This window comes from Ahaetulla prasina, chromosome 6 (genome assembly GCF_028640845.1).
Source record: "Ahaetulla prasina isolate Xishuangbanna chromosome 6, ASM2864084v1, whole genome shotgun sequence".
NCBI lineage: Eukaryota > Metazoa > Chordata > Lepidosauria > Squamata > Colubridae > Ahaetulla > Ahaetulla prasina.
Window position 1 is genome coordinate 22,894,990 of NC_080544.1, and position 27,819 is coordinate 22,922,808.

At 43.2% G+C, this 27,819-nt stretch overlaps 1 protein-coding gene across 2 annotated transcripts in view; it reads right to left on the minus strand.

Moving 5' to 3' along the window:
- The window catches only part of SLC29A3 (solute carrier family 29 member 3), a 65,312-nt gene that overhangs the window by 13,412 nt on the left and 24,081 nt on the right, over positions 1–27,819 (minus strand). The window contains exons 1-2 of one of the 2 annotated variants that reach the window (XM_058188734.1): positions 11,797–11,926; positions 10,258–10,340 (exon numbers count right to left, since the gene is read on the minus strand). In XM_058188734.1, the coding sequence (XP_058044717.1) occupies positions 10,258–10,340; positions 11,797–11,901 (188 nt within the window). In that variant the 5' untranslated portion in view covers positions 11,902–11,926. Of the gene's footprint in view, positions 1–10,257; positions 10,341–11,796; positions 11,927–27,819 lie in introns of those variants that run through there. The other variant, XM_058188733.1, reaches the window with a different exon arrangement.

The window sequence follows — 27,819 nt, forward strand, 5'->3', positions numbered from 1 at the left end:
AAAGTGGGTGTTTGGAAACTGGCCTGTAGTTACTACGGTCGCGGTGTCTCGGGGAGTCACTTAATCGCCATTTGCGACCAACACATGATTTGTGACCAACACGTAACCGAATAAGCGGCAAGCATCTCTGACAAAGAAGCCCAACCCAAAATGGCTTGGTTCCAGTTCTGTTATCCGGTCAGGATATGTCTTTTTCCACTGAAGGCCTCTGTGCTATTCAGAAGCTTACCGAAGTATTAAAAGTTTAAACTTTTACCCTGGGAAAGACGGCGGGTAGAAAGGACAGGGTTGTTGAAGGAGGCTGAATATGGTAGGACAAAGAGGCTAAGAAATAAGATGCCGAGATAAACAGCACACAGATTTTTCTCTTTCATGTGCTTAATTAAGAAATGCCAAATGACTTGAATGCAGCCTTTGTACTGCAAATTAAATGTCCTTCTCTACAAATTAAAAAATTCTCCGCTTCTACGTTACGGGCTGCTTTTCCCGATGAAAATTTTCGAAGTGCTTCATGGAAGTCAAGCTAGAAAGAGGAAATCCCAGTTAGGAAGTTCTGACTGTGGAAAAGACCACTTTGGGCAGTAGTGCCCGTAGTGGATCCTGGGGGAAATGGACAGGAGAGAAAAAAGGAAAGAAATGAAAATGAAAGTAGAATGATAGGAAGGAACAAAAAGAAGAGCTCTGTCTGGAAAAAGGTTTAGAACGCAGCTTTGGTGTATGTGGTTTATATCTATCAATGTTTGGAGATAGTCCTCGACTTATAACCATTCCTTTAGTGACCACTCAAAGTTACAAAAAGTGACTTACGACTAGTTTGAAGACTTACAAAGTCTTCAAAGTGTCTTCAAAGCTGTCGAAGTGCTGTCCCGGTGCCTGGAAGCCGTACGGGTCTGGATGGGGAGAAACAGACTCAAGCTCAATCCCTCCAAGACGGAGTGGCTGTGGATGCCGGCACCCCGGTACAGCCAGCTGCAACCGCAGCTGACTGTTGGGGGCGAGTTATTGGCCCAATGGAAAGGGTGCGCAACTTGGGTGTCCTCCTGGATGGACGGCTGTCGTTTGAAGATCATCTGGCGGCCGTCTCCAGGAGGGCCTTTTACCAAATTCGCTTGGTTTGCCAGTTGCGCCCCTTCCTTGACCGGGATGCCTTATGCACGGTCACTCACGCTCTTGTCACTTCTCGTTTGGATTATTGCAATGCTCTCTACATGGGGCTGCCCTTGAAGTGCACCCGGAGGCTTCAGCTAGTTCAGAATGCAGCTGCGTGGGTAATAGTGGGAGCCACTCATTGCTCCCATGTAACACCACTCCTGCGCAGTCTGCACTGGCTTCCTGTGGTCTTTTGAGTGCGCTTTAAGATTTTGGTTACCATCTTTAAAGCGCTCCATGGCTTAGGGCCCGGGTACTTACGGGACCGCCTGCTGTTACCTTATGCCTCCCACCGACCCGTACGCTCACACAGAGAGGGTCTTCTCAGGGTGCCGTCTGCCAAACAATGTCGGTTGGCGGCCCCCAGGGGTAGGGCCTTCTCTGTTGGAGCTCCTACTCTTTGGAACGAACTTCCCCCGGTTTACGCCAATTGCCTGATCTTCGGACCTTTCGCCGTGAGCTGAAAACGCATTTATTTATTCAAGCGGGACTGGCTTAAAAGTTTTATTAAATTTTAATTGGGGTTTTTTATGAATTTTAGGGTTTTAAATTGTTCTAAATTTCGGCCATTTATGTAATATGCTTCGTTTTAAGTTTTTGTTTTAATGTGTATATTGTGGGGTTTTTATTATTTGGCTGTACACCGCCCTGAGTCCTTCGGGAGAAGGGCGGTATAAAAATCTAATAAAATAAATAAATAAATAAATTACGATTGTCGCAGCATCCATCCCCATGATCACCTAGTCAAAATTTGGGCGCCTGGCTACTGGCAGATATTTATGGCAACTGCACTGTCCCAGGGTCCTGTGGTCACCATTTGTAACCTTCCCAGCTGGCTTCCAACAAGCAAAGTGGGGAATGGGGGAAGCTAGATTCGTTTAACGACCATATAATTTATTTAACAACTGCAGTGATTTGCTTAACAGCTGTGGCAAAAAAAAAAAAAAAAGGTCATAAAATGGGGCAAAACTCACTTAAAAATGGTGCCTTACTTACCAATGGGGCTCAATTGGGATCATAAGTTGAGGTCTATCTGTACAGGGCTAGAAATTAAAACTGATAAATTTTAAAATATTAATTTATTTGACTTCATAGACCACAGATATGCCCAGACCATACTTTGAGAACATTGGTTTAGAGAAGATAAGGTTGAATTTTCAAGCGTGTAAATAAAAAGTACAGTAGATGTAAGGAAAAAGGATGTGCAAGATATTTGGATCAAAGCAAACACGTTATATAAAGTAACACAGCAACGTATGGAATTAAGCTAATGGGAAATATTTGAAAAAAAAATATTGGTGGGATGATGGTGGCTGAATAAAATTCATATAAGAATATATCTCTTCCACTTGGGGAACAGTGAAAGATACAGCTAAATGCATATAAAGAGAAAGAGAACATAACGCACAGAACATAATTCAAAGTTATTGTTTTTTCAAATTAAAAAAATAGTTAAAAGAAAGAAAATGCAAAGCTACGTAGAAGAAAATAACAATTTATTTGGGAGATGGACGTAGAGGCCTCCAAGAGAATGGATGCAATAAAAAGGAAAACTGATGAAAGTATTTGGAATAGAACTGAAATGAGAGACTATCGGAAGGTGTATTGTGACAACAATAGTATAAATTGAAGAATGGAACCGAAATATATATATTATTAATGTTGGCGGTCAGGAAAAAGATGGGGAAAAGGGAGCCATCGATGTTTGAGAAAGTTGAAAAATAGTAAAGGTTGCAAATGTGTAGATGATGTCACTAGAGAGAGATGCTTAAAAGACGGAATTGTTTGATTACAGACTGGCTGTGTGATGCTTTTAACATGGGTGAAGGCTGCATATGTGCCTGATGAATGTAATAATTTTGTGATTGTTCCCCTGTATGAAGGTAAAGTAACAAGAGAGAATGCTGTAACTACAGGGAGGTTAGTTTGTTATTTGTTGTTGTTAGTTGCGACCTATCGCGACCCCATGAACAACGTTCCTCCAGGCCTTCCTATCTTCCACCATTCTCTGGAGTCCATCTAAGCTCATGCCTACTGCTTCAGTGACTCCATCCAGCCACCTCGTTCTCTGTCGTCCCCTTCTTCTTTTGCCCTCAATCTTTCCCAGCATTAGGCTCTTTTCCAGTGAGTCCTTCCTTCTCATTAGGTGGCCAAAGTATTTGAGCTTCATCTTCAGGATCTGGCCTTCTAGAGAACAGTCAGGGTTGATTTCCTCTAGGACTGACTTGTTTGTTCGCCTTCCAGTCCAACGGACTCTCAGGAGTCTTCTCCAGCACCAGAGTTTAAAGGCCTCAATTCTTTGGCGCTCAGCCTTCCTTATGGTCCAACTTTCACAGCCATACATTGCAACTGGGAAAACCGTAGCCTTGACTATAGTCACTTTTGTTGGCAGGGTCATGTCTCTGCTTTTTAGTATGCTGTCTAGATTTGCCATAGTTTTCCTCAGGGTTGGCAAAAGTCTAGTTATATATATAATATATATAACAACAGAGTTGGAAGGGACCTTGGAGGCCTTCTAGTCCAATCCCCCGCCCAGGCAGGAAACCCTACACCATCTCAGTCAGATGGTTATCCAACATTTTCTTAAAAATTTCCAGTGTTGGAGCATTCACAACTTCTGCAGGCAAGTCGTTCCACTTATTAATTGTTCTAACTGTCAGGAAATTTCTCCTTAGTTCTAAGTTGCTTCTTTCTTTGATCAGTTTCCACCCATTGCGTTGAAAGGGGTATTACTAAGGTGACCAACTTTTTTACAATGAGAAGGAGGACACAAATAAATTGAAGAAAAAAAATCATAAATAAAAGAAACATTTTATTCATTGCAACAATAATACAGAATACATTATAATATGATAAATGCATAATAAAAAACATTTGTAACAATAACGTTTTATATTGTAATTATGCTTAAATGCCTATTAATTATTATTTAAATGAGTACTTTTCCATTGAATGAACATTTTTTGTCAATGTATCATCATCTAACAATATATTGGAAATATCTGAACAAGAAATATCCTTCATATTGAATTTTACGGCAAGTGCTGCAGCTAGAATATCAACATTCAATCTCGATTTCGCACTTTTCCAAAAATCATTAGCAATTGAATAAGTAAAATTAATTATTAAAACTGAAACAATAACATAAGCGAATAAACTTGTAAATAAAATTACACATATTTGGAAATTATTAAATAGATAATGAATTAATAAAACGTGAATTATTGTGCTCACCTGTGTATAATTGAATATTTACTGAGAAAGAAGTGAGTCTAATGCGTGCGTGTGTGCCGTGTTTCGGTAAGAAGTAAACAAAGCCACTTGCTCATGGCGCACTCTCTTAAAACTATTATCCTGTGCAGAGCGAATTCGCCTTATAATCGCATTTCGCCGCACTGTACCGAGCGTTGACGAATTGTCATGTCAAGCACAAATACATCACATCACACACAACGGATTGGATCGGCATCAGTCGAATACAGAGATTTACAGATTAGTCTTCAAATATCGAAAAGGAGGACATGTAGGAGGGCACTTTTCGAGAGAGGACAGAACTTACAAAAGAAGAACTGTCCTCCCTAAAGGAGGACGATTGGTCACCTTAGTATTACATGTGAAGAACGATTGCACAAATTGGGTTCGTCTAATCTAGTGACAAGAAGGACTAGGGGTGACATGATAGCAGTCTTGCAATATCTAAGGGGCTGCCACAAAGATGAAGGGGTCAAGCTATTCTCCAAAGCACCTGAAGGCAGGACGAGAAACAATGGATGGAAACTAAACAATGAGAGAAGCAACCTAGAACTACAGAGAAATTTCGTAAAAGTGGAACAGCTTGCCTTCAGAAATTGTGGCTGCTCCAAAACTGGACATTTTTAAGAAGAGATTTGGGTTGGTATAAAGACTCCTGCCTTGGGCAGTGGGGTTGGACTAAAAGCTCTTCGATGTCCCTTCCAGCCCTATGATTCTATGAAAGGGGAATAGATCAGAGGTGGATTTCAGCAGGTTCTGACCAGTTCTGGAAAACCGGTAGCAGAAATTCTGAGTAGTTCGGAGAACTGGTAAATACCACCTCTGACTGGTCCCGCCCCGAACTATTCTCTGCCTTCCGAGTCCCAGCTGATCAGGAGGAAATTGAGATTTTGCAGTATCCTTCCCCTGGAGTGGGGTGGGAATGGAGATTTTACAGTATCCTTCCCCTGCCATGCCCACCAAGCCACGCCCACCAAGCCATGCCACACCCACCAAGCTACATCCACAGAACCGGTAGTAAAAATTTTTGAAACCTACTACTGGAATAGATGTAATATAATATATGTTATAAGCAATTACAAAAGAACCCATAACAAAACAGCAGAAGAGCCCAGAGAAAAACAAGATCAAACCAAGATCTTGCAGAGAAAAGATTGACTTAGCCTTCAGGGATAAGGCCAGGGGTGGGCTGCTGGGGGTTCACAGGAGTTCAGGAGAACCTCTAGATAAGATTTTGTCCAGTTCGGAAAACCCCTAAATCCCAGTCCTGGCCGGCCCACCCCTCCCCTCCCCTCCCAGAAGTCCCCACGCAGCCCGTTTTAGATGCAAGTAAGTGCAGCACGTGCACAGAGGCTTGGAAGGGCGAAAAACGGGCCCGTTTCCAGCCTCCAGAGGGCCTCCAGAGTCTGGGGAGGCCATTTTTGCCCTCCTGGAGGCTCAAGGAAAGCCTCCAGAACCTGGGGAGGGCAAAAAGCCCCCCCTCCACAGTGCAGGAAGCTGACTAGGCCACGCCCACCATACCACACCCACTCAGCAACCAGGAAGAGAACCCCTTGCTAAAATGTTTGAAGCCCACCCCTGGATAGAGCCCTGGCTTTAACATGGGTATGATAAACACTTTTTCTCAAAGTTACTTTAAAATGAGATATGCTTCATGCCACGAGACTGCAAAAATTAGAAATGTTGCCTGCTTAACTCTAGGTCTTTTGACAAACCCTACCTGTGTGAACAGATAGTTTTAAAGCAATTCAACAAAATGAATTATCCTTGGGCAAAAAGACATGGACAACGGAGGCCTGCTCCGTTTCTTCCTCACCTTAACCCTGCAAAAAAATTAGGCATGAGCTCCAGTTCAGACCCATCACCGCATTTTAATCATCCTGGAACCTCTTAAGAAGGATGGAGCATGGAGTACTGGTAGTCGTAAGTTAATCTCTAGAGGCAATCAAGCTACAGGGGACCAATTTTCCTGGAAGTTTCCATAAATGTAAGCCAGACTCATGTGTATTTATGATGCTGAAAACTTAGCATAATAAAACACTTATTGATTATGGATGCGCCACTCAGCAGAATCAACAATGTGCCGAAGATAAATGAATGCTATGTTTAAAATGTAACACATTAAGCATAATGGGTTTTGTGAAATGGATTCCCAAGCTAGAGACTATAGAAGATGTTCAGGTTTCTGGATCAGCTTTACTTCACGGAATTGTGGAGGGGCAGATAATTTAATTCTCTGTTTTTAAGAAATTCTACAGATAAGGATAGTCACAGTAAGACAGATAATGGGGGCATTTTTGACAGAGAATGCCATTTAAGGAAATGAGGGCTTTCTCCAGTATTAATTCCTAGGCTTCAGCAAATACACCATCCATTAATTTTTCTATAAGATGTGGAAAAATAAAGGCAGTATTAAGTATCCTTCCCAGAATATCAGAGGGACAGAAACCAAGATGCCTTTCAAATACGGCAATGTTTCTTCACCATGGCCGCTTAAAGAAGTATAGATATCAACCTGTGGCCTTTCGGGTGCGCTTCAAGGTTTTGGTAATTATCTTTAAAGCGCTCCATGGCATTGGGCCGGGTTACTTACGGGACCGTCTGCTGCTACCGAATACCTCTCACCGACCTATACGCTCTCACAGGGAGGGACTCCTCAGGGTACCGTCAGCCAGGCAGTGCCAGCTGGCGGCGCCCAGGGGAAGGGCCTTTTCTGTGGGGGCTCCCACCCTCTGGAACGAACTTCCCCCAGGACTTCGCCAACTTCCTGACCTTCGAACCTTTCACCGCGAGCTTAAGACACATCTGTTCATTTGCGCAGGACTGGACTAGAATTTTTAAATTTTAAATTTGGTTTTAATTAGGTTTTATTATTTTATTGGGATTTTAATATTCGGCCGTATTTAATAAGTTTTTTAAATTGTGGTTTTAACTTGTATTTATCTATGTGTATATTTTACTTGGCTGTAAACCGCCCTGAGTCCGTTGGGAGATAGGGCGGTATAAAAATACGATAAATAAATAAATAAAAATAAATAAATAACTCCCAGAATTCCTTGACCGACTGGGGAATTCTGGGAGTTGAAGTCCGCACCTCTGAAAGCCACTAAGGTTGAGAAGCACTGCAGTAGAGAATCAAGGAGTTATCTACTCAGGGTTCTCTTGCAAAGATTTCCTCCCAGAAGGGGTGGAGCCAGGGGTGAAATCCTACTGGTTCGCTCCGGTTCAAGTGAACCGGTAGTGATAAAAACTACCAGTTCAGGAAAACCGGTAGTAAAAAAAAAGCTACTGGTAGTAAAAAAAAAGCTACCTCCCAACCAGTATTTCAGACAATCAGCTGTGGCGTGGGATTTAGCTTTTTTAGAAAGCAGGAAATCCTGCTTTCTAGCGAAGCTAAATCACGCGCCACAGCTGATCCTCCTCCCCCCCGCTTCTCCTTACCTTCCCAAGCCTCCTTTTGGTGCGCACTGCGCATGCGTACACAGCGCATGTTTGGCACACAGAATGCATGCACACGCAGCGCATGTTTGGCACGCAGCACACACGTGCACGCAGCGCATGTTTGGCATGCAGCACGCATGCGCGGCCAGTGAACCGGTAGCAAAGCGGTTTGAATTTCATCACTGGGTGGAGCTCTATGGAAAATTTGTCCAGTTCCCTCAGTGATGTGTGATGATAGTTTAAAAAAGAAAGAAGTGTCCTTTAATCCAGGGATTCCCAACCTTTGGGCCACGGCCCAGTACTGGGCTGCAGCCCATTCGGAACTGGGCTGTGCAAGCAGCAGACGAGTGCTTGTAGCTCCATTTGCACGGGCAGCAGGTATGCATACCCACTGCTTTTGTAAATGGAGTTGCATGCGCACAAATGTGTGCAAAGAACACTCTGCTTGCACAGAACCATCCCCGCTCCCTCCCCTGCTGGTCCACAAAGCTGGAAAGTTTGGAGAGGCCTGTTTTAATGTCCTGCCAAACCTAGCCTCAATTTACTGAACATACTCAAAGTCTGCATGCAAGCGAAGTAATAATTCCAAGAAAGGAATTGCACCAGGGGCCTCTGGTGGCTCAACAGACTAAAGCAGTCTGTTATTAACACAGCTGCTTGCAATTACTGCAAGTTCAAGTCCCACCAAGCCCAAGGTTGACTCAGCCTTCCATCCTTTATAAGGTAGGTAAAATGAGGACCCAGATTGTTGGGGGCAATAAAAGTTGACTTTGTATATAATATGCAAATGGATGAAGACTATTGCTTAACACAATGTAAGCCGCCCTGAGTCTTCAGAGAAGGGCGGGATATAAATTCAAATTTAAAAAAAATGAATCTTTTAAGGGCAGCTTTCCTGAACCCAGTGCCCTGCGGATGTTCTGAATTATAATTACCCACAACTCCAGAGTTTTAGAGGCTGCAAGAAACGACTGGCTTTAAACTGAAATAGATTGGAGACCTTAAGTAGCTAACTAATGGGATCATCTACCAAATTTCAAGGTTTTCTCAGCTAAAGAACTAGTATTCCTTTAGAACAGGGGTGTCAAACTCAAGGCCCGTGGACTGGATCCAGCCCGCAGGGTGCTTAGATCTGGCCCATGCCACCCCCGTCCCCCCCCCCCGGCAACAGTGAAGGACTGGCCCAAGGTGCCTATGCCAGCAAAAACAGAGATCGGGAGGGTCGCACGCGGCTCCTCCCAAGCTCCGTTTTCGCTGGCAGAGGTTGCAGGAGGCCGTCGCAGCCGAAAAGGGAAGCTCGGGAGCCCGTTTTCACTGGCAGAGTGCTCAGGCTGCCATAGGCACCCCTGACATGAGTGACGTCAAGGGGGCCATACCCAACCCACTCTGCCCTCCCCACCCCCCACGAGGTCAAACACAACCCTGATGCGTCCCTCGATGACATCGAGTTTGACACCCCTGCTGTAGAACGTACCAAGGACATTTCAAAAGGTGGGGTTTGGTTTACGTTTTTGAGCAGGTAAGAATTCTCACGCCAAAATGTAAGTTAGTTGTGTCAGAGCGCTCTGTCTTAAAAGAGGAAGAAAAAGAAATGGGAAACTAGGATTCTGGTGTTTCGTACAGAATTCTCAATCCTGAGACTTTGAAGCCTAAGATTTTTTTTGTACTCCCCCCCCTCCCCATATCTCTTTTCCTGCGCTATACGTTCCCCCCTTCAAGTTGTAAAACCCAAGGGTGATGCAGGAACAGCGAAGGTAGAAAAGTGCTGATCGCTCCATCCCACCTTCTCCTTTCCAAAACAGTGACCTACTTTCATTTTGCATATGGGAGAGACAAACTGCACAGCTAGCAACTCTGCTGTCTTCAAATAGTCATTGAAGTAGCAATCAAAACTTCCTTGAGTTCCGTGTCGCTGCAGACAAGCTAAGTCCGCCAGGAGATCTTGACCTCGGTACCTTCTTTTGTCTCCTTCCTCTTTGCCCAACATAGAGCTGCTGAACCTGAGGCCGCTACCTTCTCGGTTAAGTTCTTGCTGATTCTCATCTTTTCCATACATTTAACAGCCCTTCCTACTGATATTGCCCAGCGTGATGGATTGTAGTTCCCCTGGAGAACATCTGTTTGGAGCAGCCTCCATTAACCTAGTAAAAGTGATCATCTAGACGATTTTAGATACTGTCTGTCTTAATTTAGGACAAAAGCAAATAACCCGCTATGACTTTGAGAAGTTTTGCTGTGCAGCAGAGGATTTTTTTTCTGGGTAAGCCCATTTTCTCATCAAGGGTTTTTAGCTTGACTTTTTAAGTCACCGCTGTGTTAATGCTGCAGCCTGGAGAGACACATGGCATAGCCAAGGCCAGAGGCAGGGCAGAGGGGAGGAGGGAAAAGTAAAGCCACTAATGCAATCACACTTACTTGTTGACTAGCAGGAAGTTCCCAATCAAGCTCAGGACCGAAGGCACAGTGGAAGCCACAGAAATGTAGCTTTCAAAGAAATTCTAGGAGGGGAAAGAAAAAAAAAAGCATCAAAACAGAGTTTTAGAAACCGCACTACAAAAGGGACAGAGACGTGAGTGACCCAGCGGCCTAATGGATAAGGCATCAGCCTCTGGAGCTGGGGACTGTGGGTTCAAGTCCCTCTGGGTCGTTCGTTGGTCTTGTGCCATTTGTCCAGAATGATACCGGGTCTCCTGCTTCAGCAGGAGGTTGGCTTAGAAGACCCCCAAGGTTCCTTCCAAATCTGTTGTTCTGTTATGACCTCTCCCCAGATCTCTCCATCACAAACCAAAGCCACTGAGATCCTGGGACCCATGATCACATTTTCATGGCATTTCGAAACTCACAAGGCTGCAGGGGTTGCACAACGATCAAACCACCAGCCTTAACGTGCTACTTCCAAGTAACTATTAATAGGCAGTTGGGTAGTCTATCAATCATGTGAGTATCTACAACACAAATGAAAAAAAAGAGAACTTCTCACTCCCGGGACCAGTAATGCACATCCTAGCATGTGATCTACAATGGTGATCTACAGATGGGGGGAAATTTTTTTTGCTAATGACCAGAGAAGCCTCATACATTGGGATTGGCTTCTGAACCTGTATTCAGAGCTATATTCTCTTACCGAATCAAACATCGAAATCACAGACAGTGGTTAATGTGAATAATTCAATGCTTTTAAGACTCTCAGAGGCAAACTTTCTCTTTATTTACTGAGGAAATACGCAGGAATGTCTTTTGTTTTTGTGAATTTCATTACAGATGTGTCCACTTGATTATCATGAAGATTATATTGTGTTGAGGAGGGTGTATAACCCTTCTCACTAAAGCCATGATACCCTTGAAAAAGTCCCCTTCTGTGGGGACTTTCTGTGCATTACCAGAAGGTAAAGCTACCTGGAGTGACTGAGATTGGGTGACCTAGAAATTGTATGTATGTACATATGTATGAATGAATGAATGAATGAATATCCCCTTCAAACTGAGCTCCAATCTTGACGATAATGGGGAGTCAACTTCCCGTCTCCAATGGCTGCAAATTTCAATAACATTTGGGTCTTTTGCAACAGAAAAGGGTGAAAGAAAAAGCAACAGATAGACTTCTTCAAACTTTGAATACTGTTTCAGGGATCAAGGACAATTGCTGTCCAACAATCAATTCTAATCTTACATGTAATACATACATGCATAACAAACAAACAAACAAACAAACATACGAGAGAGAGAGAGAGAGAGAGAGAGAGAGAGAGAGAGAGAGAGAGAGAGAGAGAGAGAAGGGGAAAAAATCCCTTTGGTTCAATGTGATCTTTAATAAAATTATTAGGAAAAACGTTATGTACTTCTCTCATACAAATTAAACTGAATATGGCTGCCGGTCACTATTTATAAGTCATTCAATTCTAGCAGGACTAAGAGAAGGCTGAAACTCACCAAAACTATTCTGCTTATACCTACCATCATCTGTGGCAGCATTTTGAAGTATGCTGGACATCTGGTTATAAAACATTTCCTTCTTTTGTTAAACCTAGGGATCTTTTCAAGGATTGTGGAAAGCTCCATTTCTTCATGCCTTCGGTATCTTACAGATCGGTGTTTCCTCAACCTTGGCAACTTTAAGATGTATGGACTTCAACTCCCAGCATAGCTGGTTGGAGGAAGCTGGGAGCTGACGTCCATACTTCTTACAAGTCAGTAAGATTGAGAAACACTTTCACAGATCACTAACATTGGCACATTATGATTCAGGAAGCTCAGGAAATACTTTTATGTCCCCTGACTAATTTATCGAATGGGAAGCCTAAACACCAAGAGAGGTGTCCCAAACCATGTTGGTTAATTCCCCCAGACTCCCCTTCATTCATTTAGAACAGGGGCAGGGGTGAAATGCTCCCGGTTTGGACCGGATCAGGCGATCCGGTAGTGATGGGGGGGTAGTTTGGAGAACCAGTAGCAAAAATCCCTGCCCACCCCTGTCCATGCCCAATGAATCGCCTACTTGCCTACTTGGCAGCTTGCTGCTTTTTTCGGCCTCGCTCGCTTTTCCTGCCTTGCTTCGGGAGCTGCAATCAATTACATCAGCTAGCAACTTAATCTGCCTGCCTTGTCCCTTGAATTGGGTAAGTAACTGGGGATTTTTTTTTGGGGGGGGGAGTTTAAAAAAATAGTTAATTGGTTTTTTTTAAGGAGTTTTATTATTTTGTTTTAGACACAGCAATTTAAAGTTAAGGAAGTTTTACATTTAGCTGCTTTTATTTAAAAATATAAATGAAATAAAATAAAATAATAAAATATTTGTGCAACTTTCTGAGATTTGGTGTGTTTCTGTAGCGTTTGACTCTAACTGTACAAACACATAAAATCCCACAAAGCTGTATGTGGCATTTTGTGTGTGTGTGAGAGTCAGTTGTGTAGTGTTGTGTTGTGTGTGTGTAAAGTGTGAAAGTTGGTTTTTGAGCTTTTTGTGGCTGTGTGAGGTTCCTGCTTGTTGCAGGGACCATTTTGTGTGAAGTGCAGCTGCTTTTACATTGTGTGCTAAGTCAGTTGTGTTGTGTTGTGTGTGTGTAAAATGTGAAAGTGGGTTTTTGGTACCTCTTATTGTTTTATTTATTGTTATTGGCCATGCCCACCCGGTCACCTGACCACCAAGCCACGCCCACCAATTAAGCCACGCCCACAGAATCAATAGGGAAAATTTTTAGATTTCACCCCTGGACAGTCTGGGGGCCGGATCTGGCCCGTGGGGTGCTTAGATCTGACTTGCGGGGCTGCCTGGAAACAATGAAGGGTCGGCCCACGGTATCTCTGCCAGTGAAAACGGAGCTCAGGAGCCTGTTTTCGCTGGCAAAGCGTTCGGGCCACCATAGTTATCCCCGACACGAGTTATGTTGAGCTGGCTACGCCCCTCCCCTGTACCCCCCCTACCCCGCTGCCTACGGTCAAACACAACCCTGATGCATCCCTGAATGAAATCGAATTTGACACCCCTGGTTTAGAAGAACAAGAACATGCAAAATCCTGATGTGTGAAAAGTCTGCTTGGGAAAATTGCGACGAAGCCGGCTCAGTCAGCTTTCCCTGAGGAAAAAAAAAAAAGCTCTCGCATCCAACTCCACCCTAATCAATTTAATCCAAACTATTTTAAGGATAGGGGGATGGAATGGCCTGTTAGTACCTCGCGGCTCCTTCACCCAAACCAAACGATATTTCTCTAAAGGTACTGGACATTTAAGTGCTCCTGTGTTTATTATGTTCCCCGAAAAGCAAAGACCGTCAGCTTCTGGGGAAAGCCAGCCTTGTCCTGCCCAGATGCTGTGGCAAAGTAAAATTTTTAGTCAGCTTAAATTCAACAGCAGAGGCATCTCTAGGCTCCTGCTGAGCTTAAAAAAAAAAAAAAAAGGATCTGAAGCCCTGGGTGACGAAGCAAGCACCGGAGCGTTACCCGGATCACACGGCATGAAATTAGCAGTGGCAAGCAGGTTGGAGACAGGAATACCTCACGGTTGTAAGCTTATCTGCAGATAGCCAAGTTCAGAATCCTACTTCTAATGACTCTGTCCAAGGCCCATGAACTCTTCCCTTTCTCTGGTGCTGCCCAGCCAGCTCCAAACCTAGCTGAAAAAATGGGAGATTTCCACTGCTAGGAAAACCATCAGCTGCTGAAATTCACCATTCAGGTTGACCTGACTTCCTGAACTGGTCGTTCAGCGTTTACCTGGCTTCAAAAGAGAACGTTAGAACAAATGAACGGATAAATACCAAGATGTCTGTTTGTCTATAAAATAGACAAAACGAGAGAGAGAGAGAGAGACGATAAGAATCGCAGCACACAAGACTGCATTTTTTTTTTTAAAAAAGGAATTAGTTACAGCTTAATTGGTTTATCCACATTTCCAATTAATGAAAACCATTCAGAAACATCATCGGATGTAAGAAATATTAAGATTTGCGGGAGCACAACTGACTAGATCTTTCTAGCCATGAAAAAAAAAATCTACAGTAGTTGTCTCGACAATACAATAATTCAAAAGCTAGCTTTGGATCTCTAAAGCCACAAATCGGTTTTGCACAATCTGGGAATTCCACGGAGTGATTCCGATACTTATAGAAATGTAAACCCCCAAAATTTAGAATATTGCAAATCAGGGTTCAGGAGAACTGAAGGAATGCCTGATATCTTAAAAGATTACCAAGTTCTTCATTGGAAACGCTTGTCTGTGTAACCCCATCTTCAGAAATACGTTTAAGACATTCTCACAGTTCAGTCCTAGCAGGCAGCCAACACTTCAGAACCAAAAGAAAACATGCTTTCAGCCCCCTCACAGGGTTATTGTTTGAGGAAAATAGGAGGAAGAAGGAGTATCATGTATGTTTGCTGCCCTGAGTTACTTCTAAAACGGGTGAAATCCAGCAGGTTCTGGAGAACTGGTAGCGGAAATTTTGAGCAGTTCGGAGAACCAGCAAATACCACCTCTGGCTGGCACCAGAGTGGGGTAGGAATGGAGATTTTGCAATATCCTTCTCCCTGGAGTGGGGTGGGAATGGAGATTTTGCAGTATCCTTCCCCTGCCACGCCCACCAAGCCACACCACGCCCACCAAGCCACGCCCACAGTAGTAAAAAAAAATGAATTTTACCACTGTTCTAAAAGTAATAAAGGTAGGATAAAAAAATAATAAAATCATTATATTATATTACATTATCTTACATTATAATTATATGATAATGTTATATTAAAATGGCAGGAGAGGTTTACTTCAAGTTAAGCAAACTGTCCAAGAAGAAAGGCATGCATTGGATAATTATATAAGACAGCCAGGAACAAGCACTGATGCGAATTAAATTGGACTTTACTGAATGTATAGGAACCAAAACACAAATATAGAAATAATGTAGTAAAAACAAGAACCGCATGCCAGAAAGAAAAAGCATTACGCGGTCAATGTCTACAAGAGATCAAAAGGAAAGTGGATAAAGATAAAATTGGCAACCATTTATAACTGGAACATTAAAAAAAACAAAGCAAGAAGGCTTGACTGAGGCTGTTCAAGAGCAAGCTATTCAAACGAACGCAATCAAGGCCAGAATTGAAAAATTGTCAAATGATTCAAAGTGCAGATTGCGCAGAGGCAGGAGGAACAATGGATTATACGCTCAGTTGGTGCAAGAAGATAATATAACCGCACAACAGTCACCAAAACGATAATCTGACCATGGAAGATCTGTAAAAATGTGCAAGTAATGAACAATTGGTGAGAAAATAGAGTTGAAAAAGTAGAAATGAGAAAATTAAAATATTCTGGGATTTCCAAATACTAGCTGATAAAGTCTTGACTCATAACACCCAAGATTTAACTGTGGTTGAAAAGGAGAATATGTGGATTATATTGATGTAGCAATACCAGGGGATAATAGAACAATAGCAATACCAGGGGATAAGACGAAGAACTGCAGAAGATTGCAAAGTATCTAAATTTGAAAATCGAAGGTGAAAGATTATGGGAAAAACCAGGTGTGACAGTCCCAGTGGTTACAGGCACATTGAATGGCATACCAATTTTTGGGAGGGACAGAACTGTCCAAAATCTGTGCTTTGACAATGTTTCCATCTGTAAATTGCAAAAGGCTACACTGCTTGGATCCACACATAGACTATGCCAATATTATATGACATTCTAGATTCTTGGGAAGAACTTGATGTGTATGAAGGCCAATACCAGCTAAAGAACTGACTTCACAGTTGCTAAATAATAATAATAGTAATAACTACAACAACAACAACAAAAACACCAACTAATGCCATGAAAGCAAAGATACAAAAATCCACTGACAATCCAAACTGCCGACTTTGCAATGACTAAGTCAAAACTGTTTCACATTTAATATGTGAATGCAGCAAAATCGCACAAACTGATTACAAAGCTAGACATGATCGAGTTGATAAAATTAATCCTCTGGTCATTATGTAAAAAATACGACTTACCTATATCCAAAAAGTCATGGGAACATAAAGTGGAAAAAGTTATAGAAAATGAGAAAATGAAGATCTTGTGGGACTTTCGAATGCAGATGGATCATCGTTTGGAACACAGCACGCCAGATATCAGTTGTCAAAAACTGAACTGTACAATTTATTGATATCGCAGTACTAGGAAACGCCAGAGTCGAAGAAAAAGAACTGGAAAAATCATGAAATATCGCAACCTGGCCATAGAAACTACACGGCTATGGATGAAACATGTAACAGTGTTACATTGTCAGCGGGGCGCTTGGTACCATGTCCAAGAATTTTATAAGATACATCAACAAATTGCAGCTTCCTGCAATAACACCAGGAAAACTGCAAAAAACTTCGCTACTTGGAACATCATGCATCTTAAGAAGGTACTTGGTTGATACCTAGGACGCTGGCAGCAACCTATATCAACCATTAGCACCAATCAATGGTATTTGTGATGCCTTTTTGAATGTTCAGTTGACTGAGTTTCATATTTGGTGAATAAAGATAATAATAATGATAACTGATTGAGTTTCATGTTTAATGAATAAAGTAAATAATAATAATCTCACTTGCCTGCAGGCAGGAACTGGTGGGACCATAAAATAGAGAAATATAGAAAATAAAAAACTTAAATTGCTCTGGGATTTTAGAATTCAGACAGACAGGCACCTGCCACATAACACCATGGACTTAACAGTTGTCGATAAGAAAGACAAAAAAGTCTAGATAGTGGAGGCGGCAGTGCCTGGAGACAGCAGAATAGAAGAGAAAGAATTGGAAAAGATAACAAAATACAAAAACCTACAAATAGAAATAGAACGACTCTGGCAAAGGCAAGCAAGGGTAGTACCAATAGCAAAAGGCACCTTGGGTTCAATCCCAAAACAACTGGAGCACCACTTGAATATCATAGGCATTGACAAATTTGCCATCAGTCAATTGCAGAAGGCGGCTTTACTTGGAGCAGCTTCCATCCTGCAACGATATCTAGAACACCGTCAAACATCCAGATCTGCCTAACCCAGGTCCTCGGTAAGGTCTCGATAAATTGACGAAAATGCCAAACCCAGTCAGAACATCTGGCTGACTGTGCAATGATTAACAACAACGACAACAATGTCACTTTATCAGCTCTTAGGTCCTTGGTTAGGACTTAAACTGTTAAATTTTTACACCACTTCCAGACTGCGAATCGAATAGAAGATTAAGTCAATAATAGTAATAATAATATTAATAATTTTAAAAAAGAAAAAAGAAATAAGAGGTTGGTTTGATTAGGAGAATGTCCTGGATGGTTCCAAATAGCCAAAGCATTAGGGTGGTTTTTTTCCCAATCAGTGATTATTCTGTTCGGTGTTTGTTTGTTTTGTTGTTGTTGTTGTTGTTGTTTTGGTGGGGGGGGAAGAGAATGCTCTAAACCAAGGGTCTCCAACCTTGGTCCCTTCAAGACTTGTGGACTTCAACTCCCAGAGCTTTGCTGGCTGAGGGACTCTGGGAATTGAAGTCCACAAGTCTTAAAGAGACCAAGGTTGGAGACCCCTGCTCTAAACCAGGGTTGTCAAGCTCAATTTCATTGAGAGCTGCATCAGGGTTGTATTTGACCTCAGAGGGCCGGAGGGAGTGGGGGGGATGTATGGGCATGGCGGGCATGACATAGGACTCGTGTCAGGGACTCCTGTGGTGGCCAAGTGCTAAGGCAGGACTTCCCTGAGATCCACCCTCATTCTCGTTATAATCTCCTTCCTTCCTTCCTTTTCTTCCTTTCCCTTCCTTCTTCCTTCTCCTTTCTTCTTCCTTCCTCTCTTTCCTTATTTTTCCTTTCTTGCTCTTTTCCCATCTTTCCTTCCTTTTCTTTGTCTTTCCTCTTTCCCTTTCTCCTTTCCTGTGTCTTCTCGCATGCTCAAATGCAAAACGGGAAACATTTGTCCTTTTGTTTTATTTTTGTTTTGATAGCCTTCTGCTAGTGAAAACAAAGCCGGGGGGGCTGTGTGCGGCCCCCTGCACCCTATTATTGGCTGCAACAGTCTCCTGTAGCCCTCTGCTAGTGAAAGCAGAGCACAGGGGGCAGAAAATAGCAGGAGGCTTCAAGGTGTTGGTTACTATCTTTAAAGCGCTCCATGGCTTAGGGCTGGGTTACTTACGGGACCGCCTACTGCTACCGATTGCCTCCCACCGACCCGTGTGCTCTCACAGAGAGGGACTCCTCAGGGTGCCGTCCGCCAAACAATGTCGGCTGGCGGCCCCCAGGGGAAGGGCCTTCTCTGTGGGGGCTCTCACCCTCTGGAATGAACTTCCCCCAGGACTCCGTCAGCTGCCTGACCTTCAGACCTTCCGCTGCGAGTTGTAGACTTATCTATTTATTCGCACAGGACTGGCATAGAAATTTTTAGTAGTGTTTAGTATTTGGATCTAAATTTTATGGGGTTTTATGGTCTTAAATGGATTTTAATCTGGCCTTATATTTAATGTTTTTTAATTATTGTTTTATTGTGCACTTTCTACTGTTTTATTTGGCTGTGAACCACCCTGAGTCCTTCGGGAGAAGGGCAGTAAAGAAATCTAATAAAATAAATAAATAAATAAATAAATAAATAAATAAATAAATAAATAAATAAATAAATAGCCAAAAGTGGGCGCAAGGGGGCTGCGCGCAGCCCCCCAAGCTCCATTTTTGCTGGCCGAGGCACACGGGGCTGGTCCTTTGCTGTTTCCAGGCCAGGTCCACAGGCCAGATCTAAGCAGCCTGTGGGCCGGATTCAGCCCGTAGACCTTAAGTTTGACACCCCTGCTCTAAATTTTAATTCCTGGACTCACCGTGCAGTTGGACTATGTACAGAAAGCCTCTTTCATCTCTCTTTTTTTTTGGCCCTGTCAAATTAAGATGCAATTGGTTCTCTAGCCTTCAGTTCTAAGAGTGAATCACTTAAGGCATCAAATCCAGGCTGTTACGCTAATAACCTAAAAATAAAAGCTTCCATAATTGTATTGAGCTATTAATGCAAGCCGGTGCTTCTTGAAAATGTGGCTCAGGTCTTTTCAGCAAGCAGGCAGGCTCCTGGCTGTGCAATCAGCTTCGTATGTTGACATATACACACATTAAGACTCCTTTGCTGGCGTTTGATTTTGCTTGAACATAACCCTGGCAAGGCTTCATTAATATGTGTGTATAACCAGAGGTGAGCTGCTGCCCGTTCGGACCAGTTCGGGCGAACTGATAGTTCCAACCAGCAGCTGGGCCCACCCACCTGCCCAGGCGCTATCCCGTCCTATATAGTCAACGTGTTTTTGAAGCCGCGCACATGCGCGGAAGGCATGCTCACATTTTTGGTGCTGGGCAAACCGGTTGTTACCTTATGTGACGCCCATCTCTGTGTGTAATCACAGTTGAAATATTGAGAAATATTGAGAAATATTTAGGGACCCCAGTTTTCACTGTTCTTTAAGAAAAAAAACCCCAGACAATGATTGGGGAACTTCTAGCCACTTTGACAACTTGGATAGAATGAAGCATAAAGATAAGTTCTAGTGTAGAGGGGTTTTTAGAAGGGTAGTGATCCTGATCAGAAAATTGTATTTCAAAGTGAAAGGTTCGTAAGTGGTTCTCTTAGTAAGCAGAAAGCAATCCAATGACAAACAAAGCATGAAGCTTAAAACAGGGACTGTTTTCAATTCATCACAAGATAACCTAAATTTGGCATAGAGACACTTTGTTCTCAGAGATATGAAAATCATGCAATTTTGACTAATTCTGCTTTACTTTGCACTGAAAGCCACTGAAAACCATGGCATACTAAAAAGGTCCTTATTCCTATCTCATTATTAGAATTGGAGGCAAGACCTTCTGAAATTTTATTAGATAATCTCAACGTACTTCAACTCCTTATTTAGAATCCCAAGGTTTATGGACATCAATTTTGTTACATAGCAACAGATTACATAATATTTGCTTATTCATATTATAGAATATAATAATATAGGAGAGGATTGGGGAGATTCCCAATGCTAATCATTTGCATTTTGAGTCTTTTTTTCCCCCAGCACTCACTAGAAATGAAATGTATATTAGTGATACCTACAGTCCAGAGGTGGGTTTCAGCAGGTTTTGACCAGTTCTGGAGAACCGGTAGCGGAAATTTTGAGTAGTTCGGAGAACCGGTAAATACCACCTCTGACTGTCCCTGCCCCCCATCTATTCTCTGCCTCCTGAGTCCAGCTGATTTGAAGGAAATGGGGATTTTGCAGTAACCTTTCCCTGGAGTGGGGAGGGAATGGAGATTTTACAGTATCCTTCCCCTGCCATGCCCACCAAGCCATGCCATGCCATGCCATGCCACACCCACTAAGCCACGCCCACAGAACCGGTAGTAAAATAATTTGAAACCCACCACTGCTACAGTTTGAAGGTGGCACCTCCCAAAATTTCATCATGGTTACCATATTGAGGTGTAAACAATATACTTCTCTAGGCAACCCTACAAAGAGAGCTTATGCTGCCTTTTCAACAATTCTTTCCTGTAAATCACTTGGCAACTAGCATATATTATTTGTCCACTGCTCTTACATATTCTTACTGGCATATCGTCGTGACTCTCCTATATTGGGTACATGCAGTGGGAGCTACTATATTTGCGAAGACTCCTCACCCAGGTCTCTACATCAAGATGGAAAATATATAGGTTTCCAGATGTGACTGAATTACAACTCTCCGTGTGATAAAATTTGCAGCAAATTATAGTTTAGCAACAGCTGGATGGCAAAACTTCCTTATCCGTTCGAGATCGTGTGAGCAGCTTACACAATCACGGCAAGCTGCCTGCTACACAAGCTAGTCAATCTGGCGATTAATAAAAATGAACTGTAGTGCGGAGCCAAATAATACTTTCTCATTCTTCCCACTTACAGAATTGAACTTCAGGGTGAATGAGCAGGAATGTAGAGAAGCTGTTGTGTCTGCGCCCCTTGAGCCGGGGCCCCTGCCAGAAAGTGACTTCGAAAGTGAGGGGGAAGGGCCATCAGGACTTACCTCAGGAGCACCGGCTTCCCTGGCTCAGCTCCAGGAGCCAGAGGCAGGCCAGGTGTAGGAGATAACGAGGCCTCCATCCCCTGACTCTTTCCCCCCCCAAGGCCACGCCTCCAGACCCAGCTGATGGCAATCAGGCCTGGCTGGACCCTAGGTTTCGTAGGCAGGAGAGGCAGGAACAACAGAAGCAGGGGTGGGGCAGGCCTAGGAAGTGCTGAGTCATGGAGCCACACCCCACAGGATATAAAAGCAGCAACGGCTGCTATGCCTCTTTGTAGCAGGCAAATCAACTGCTTGACTAGAGCTGAAGTACTGTTTATTGACTCATTGGCATCAAGGGAGATAACAGAGACACTTGGCAGACGCTCGCTAGTTTGCTGCCAGAGCTGATAGTGCCGGCTAATTAAGTCCTCGCTCGGACTGAGGCGACGGGGACCAAACAGAAGCCATGTCAATTTTGTTCCCCCAATCGGCAGACTAAGAGATAGGACTACAACATCATAAACGAAGCCTTTTTATTTTCCAGCCCTAGAACGCCAGCAATTTCCAGAGGCAAAAAAATTCACATATGACTTAGGGTCCCACTTCTCCCGTCCATTCCAGCCCCTTCAATTTCCTTATCAAAAGGCAACTGGACTTTTTTTTTTCCTTGAAGACATTTCACTTCTCATTCAAGCAGCTTCTTCAGTTCTGACTGAATGCTGGAAGATGGAAGGAGTTATATATATATTCCCTGCAGTCACCTGGTCGTTAGCATTCTCTCAGAGAACTATTGAGGAAACTTGGAGGTTTATCTGTCATTATCCAAGTAGCCTCAACAATGCCCAGACAGAGGGGAAATGAGACCAGTTGCCAGACCAAACTTGCTACCGCCAACTCACCATGGCCAACTCGGCATGGCCAACTCGCTGCAAGACTATTTAACAACTCTATTTAATTATTTAAAATAAATAAAAAATATTTTAATTTTTGACATTTACATTGCATTCTGTTCCTCCTTTTCTTTAATGATTCTATCCCATCATCATCATTATTATTTTTTGATATTAGTGTAACTCTTGTCCCCCTGTGGTGAGTCGGCCATGGCAAATTGAATGTGGTGAGTTAGCCATGGCGAGTTGCCCGTGGCGAATTGACATAGACCCTAGAGAAAATGCTAATGACCAAATGACTACCAGGAATATAAATTGTTTTATTTTCCATCATTCAGTCAGAACTGAAGAAGCTTTTAAGATGAGGAGTGAAAGATCTTCAACAAAAAACAAAGGAACTCCTGTTGCCTATTGAAAAAGCACCTTTGGGACAATTATTACCCGGATGACAGAAAATCTCCATAGATGTGCTTATCAAAACCATTTGCAATCTTGTTGCCACAGTTCCAAGTAATACGCCGAATACGCAAACAGAACTCCGAGGCAGGTAGGTTCCTCAAAGAATAGTTTTATTGGACATACCATACTGGCACAGGCGGGTGAAAACCGACTGAATGTTCCCATGGTTTTCACCTAATTAAAAGTAAAAGTTTTTTCCCTTCTCTTGGGGAAAATGTCACATGGTCACATGGTCCAATCAAGGTGCCATCCAGTTGCCTGGTAACTTGACTCCTCCTCTCTCCAACCACCTGTGGAAATGTCCTTGGTTCCCAGGAGAAGGTATTTTGTTTCGGCTACTAAAACCCCAGCTATCTCTATTCCCCCCCCTCCCTAACCCCCAGCTCCAGTGTGTGGCAACACTGAAGCAGGGGTGAAATCTACTTACCTTCCTTATAAGTTCGGAAGTGCACACGTCCATGTGCAGAAGGTAAAAAACACATTACTTCCCGGTTAAAACCAGGAAGTAATGACACTCAGGCAGGTGGGCGGAGCTTTGCTCCACCATCGCTACCGGATCGCCGAACCACCAGCCACGATCACTACTGGATTCCTAGATCCGGTCAGAACCGTGAGCATTTCACCCCTACACTGAAGCCTCAAAATGGCCTTGGCCAGGTCAGCTTCAGGCTTGACACTTGTTAAGATTATGTAAACCTGAAGAGGGGGTAATGGAAGATGAACAGTATCCAGCAATAATCCTTTAGCAACATGACCTGGATTATTTCTCTTTTTTTGTAGACAGACATAACAACTCTGATACACATGCAGAAAAGTCAAAGATGCGTAGAAATCATTTCAAATGCGCAGAACAGTTCTGTTTATGTCACTTCACCTGCCTTCCTTGATAATTCAAGAGCAGAAATCTTTAGAAGTAGAAATAGAGGAAAGGAATGATTTAGAAGTGTAACAACAGCCGTTCAAAATACATTTTCATTCTTCCGCGCCCCCCCCCACGCCATAGGCAATTGCGCTAGAGTGCTGCTTTCCCAGCATAAACTTGCATTAATGGCCCAAAAGGAAAGAAGCAGAATTAGTTTTAGTCAAATTTAATCTAGAGTTACATCTTGCTGCTTACAGGAAATCAGGAAATCAGTACATGGAACACCCACCCACACCCCTAGTAAAGTCTATTCTGCACTAATAAGTGCCTTGATTAAATCAAAATGGACAAGCGCTGATTTCAATGTGACTTAAACAGTGCTTACAATTTCAGCCTGAAGTTTCTTTTCCTTTTGTATTTTTTTAAACTCAGCAAAACGTCTCAGTCTCTAGAGAAATTCATTTACTGTATTTATTCAAGAGAAGATGAGCTAAATTTTCTCTCTGTACTCAAGGCAGGTAGCACCAGCATCCCTCCATGTCCGTCCCCCCTCTCCCCCCACAAATAACCAACCTCTGAGTAGATTTGGCTGGGCAAAATGAATGGCTCTAAATCATCCACTGAGCTTCCAAGGCTAAGGATGGAGTTGAACTTGGCTCTCCGTAGCTTTAGTCCAACCATAGATCAATTGTTACACCCCATTGGTTCCCCTCCCCTGCTTAAAGGGAAAGTAGATAAAAATATATATAAATAGAAACAGAAATGCAGTGCAATGCCAGGCTTCTTTGTTTTGTCAAATCTAGGGTTGCCATGTGGGTAGGTAGCATAGTTCGGGAAGGGTGGCAAGCGGTGTATCCTGTGCAGGTTGAGAAGGGAGCACAAGGTGGCAATATAGTTCAAGAAGGGTATGTTGAGGTCGTAGTGTGTATAAGAAGTATCAGATGGGTGAAGTAAGGTGTTTGTGAGGATGGTGTAGATCAAGGCTGTCAAACTCAGGGCCCACGGGCCGCATCCGGCCCACAGGGTGCTTAGATCTGGTCCAAGGGGCCGCCCTGGAAACCGTGAAGGTCCGACCCACGGTGCATCTGCCAATTGAAACGGAGCTCAGGAGGGCTGTGTGCAGCCCTCATGAGCTCCGTTTTTGGCTGTGATGGCCTTCTGCAGACCTCTGTTACGAAAAATGGAGCTCGGTGGGGGAGGGCTTCTTTTTCGCTGGCAGAGGGCTGCAGGAGGACGTCGCAGCCAAAACGGAGATCGGGAGCCCATTTTCACTGGCAGAGTGCTCAGGCCACAGGCACACACCCCCTGACACAAGTGATGTCAAGCTGGCCAGGGCCCCCCAGGCCACCTCCTCCAAGGTGAAACACAACCCTGATGCAGCTCTCAATGAAATCAAGTTTAATACACCTGGTGTAGATCAAAAAGAACACATGGGGTTGCAGTGTGTGTGCGAGAGTTCTATGCTAATTGGAATTGATGAACTGGAGAGTGAGATGGGTCAGGAATGGGGTAAAGGAAGCCCAAGAGGCACTGCGTGGGTTGGGTAAGGTTTGTGGGAGGACCACAGATTGGGAAGGATGCATGTTGTTGTGCAAGAGGTGCCATGCAGATCAAGGAGGGCATGGGGGAACGGTAAGGGTAAGGGAAGGTGTGTGGGGGTATGCAAAAAGTGTTTAATGGGTAGGGGAAGGCACGTGGGAGGTGGCATGGGTCACGGAAGATGCACAGGGGGCAGCATGAGTCAGTAGAGTGAGCGGGGTCCATGATTTCCCTCCCTTTTTGTTCTTCCTTCCCCCTCTCTCTTCCTCCCTTTCTTTACCCTTCCTGTTTCTTTCCATGTTAAAACAGGTTAAGCAGGTGTGAAATGCTCCCGGTTCGGGCCAGATCACCTGATCCGGTAGCGATGGCAGCGGGTGGTTCTGAAAACCAGTAGCAAAAATCCCTGCCCACCCCCCATGCCTAGCTGAGCTGCGCGATCAACAGAGGTTTTTTAAAAAACTTTTAAAAGCATTTTTCTTTTAAAAACATTTTTTTTTGCCTTTAAAAGAAAAAAAAAGCCTCTGACAATCAGGCAACTCAGCTGGCATCTTCAGAGGAGCCTTTTAAAAGCATTTTTTCTACAACTTCTTTGGCTGAAGTGGTTGTAAAAAATGCTTTTAAAAACCTTTGACGATCAGGAAACACAGCTGGGATCTCCAGAGCCTTTTAAAAACATTTTTTCTACAACCTCTTCGGCCGAAGAGGTTGTAGAAAAAATGCTTTTAAAAGTAAAAAAAAAAAAAAAAGGCTGGTCACACCCACCTACTCACATTACTCCCCCCCCCCTGCAAGCCACGCACACAGAGCTGGTATTAACAAATTTTACATTTCACCACTGAGGTTAAGTGACTATTGCTGGGGAAGGAGTAAGTGAGGGATTGCAAGATTGGCTGGGAAATTGCCACAGAATATAGCCATAACAGCATTCAGCAGCACTGAATAACCACAATCTCCCCAAATTTCATTCCCTCTGGAGTCACATGTCCCAGATTTCGGACACATTCTGTACGAAAGCCCATTTCAGGTACCCTGGTTCCAAAAATTGTTGCCCGAAGATGCACTGTTTCACTCGATTAAAGGTCACGGCAGTGGGTGGGTGGGGGGTTTCAGTAGTACAATGTTTAGGAAAGGTGAGTTAAAATGGAGTTGTAGAAGGAGAAGCAAGTTCATCATTTGTCTCATTCACAGCATCTCCTTTTTAACTGCTACGCTGTTGTGGATTGAATTGAATATGATGAATTAAATTTTCTCCATCAGATTGCCCAGAAAAAGAAGGCAAGTCAACGAAGAGCAATGATGCCGCTTTCTCTAAGGAAGGAGAAAATCCTTAAAAACTCAATATTTTGCTTCCTTTCTTCTTAATGCTGATTCCATCCCGTTCCTCAGTAAATCCTCCTCAAACAAAAGATTCATGAGAAAGGCATGTCTTTGAGGGATTGAAAATGGATTGCTAGCTGGAGATCCATTCTCAACCAATTCTTGCTACTGGGAGGACAAAAGACTAGCAGATGACCCAACAGTTGCTGCATCTTATCTATGACATGCCTCAGAATGGGTTTATGAGATCATCATTAGGTCAAATGCATAATTTCTACAGGTCTCAAAAAAAACCCACCTGGTAATAATAGGCATCACATGGGAAGGGAATTTCTATTTTGCAGAACTGAGAAGGAACAACTGTACAGCTGCAAAGCTCTCATAAATAACAATTAAAGGCCAGGACACATTTATGGGAGGATGTCAGAATATGACCTCAAATGTTAGCTTTTGGGGAGCGAGAAGGTGAAGATACAGACCTCCCCTCCAGAACCAATTTCCTTTCCCAAATAAGCAGAGATAATAAAAGCTTTACAGCCATAGAAGACATAACCAAAGGCACTCAACCGATTTTCTGTTAATCAACAGCCAAGAACAGTTGGAATTTACAGAGGAGGAAGGTGTGAAACACAGCCAGGAGAAGAGAAAGTAGGAAAGAAAAGCTACAAAGCCGTCATAGTTTGATGTCATGTTTTGTCACTTCAGAGGTAGTATTCAGCCTTCTCAGACTGGTTCGGGTGAACCAGTCCCCAGCTCTATGCTGTCCTATTTATGCATGTTTTTGAGGCCGGGCGCCATGTGTGGAGGTGGTGTGCGCGCATGCTCACATGTTTAGTGCTAGGTGAACCGGTAGGTAAATTTGTTAAGAGTTTGTTGCAACACACACAATCAGACAATTCAGCAGGATTGTCTGATCCAGGGCGTGCATAAGAGCCCCAGTGTGCCTACCGTCCCTGTCCTAATGTTTCCTTTAATTGTATTCCCTTTATGTATTCCATTCATGCTTATACTTATATATATTATCTCATATGTTCTCGACAAAGTAAAAAAAAAAGAATTCAAAAATTCTTTATATACATAACAACACATAAGGCATGTATACAATACCCTTGTAGGTTTTTCCACGTTGTAGAGAAGAGAAATAGCAAGTACAAACACAGCACAAAATGGAAGCACAAAATGAAGAAGACAAAATGGAGGAGGGAGAAGCTAGTGCACTCAAGGTTATATACAGAACAGTTAAGCCACACCCAGGCTCCAAACTGTCTCCTATAGTCCCATACAACAAATAGTATGTTTCAGTTACCAAACAGCCCTCATTGGCTGACCTGTTGCTATGTTCTATTCCAGTTCATGAATATACTCTGACAAAATTATGTGAATCCCATCTCTGTGTCAGTTCCTTGTCAAGG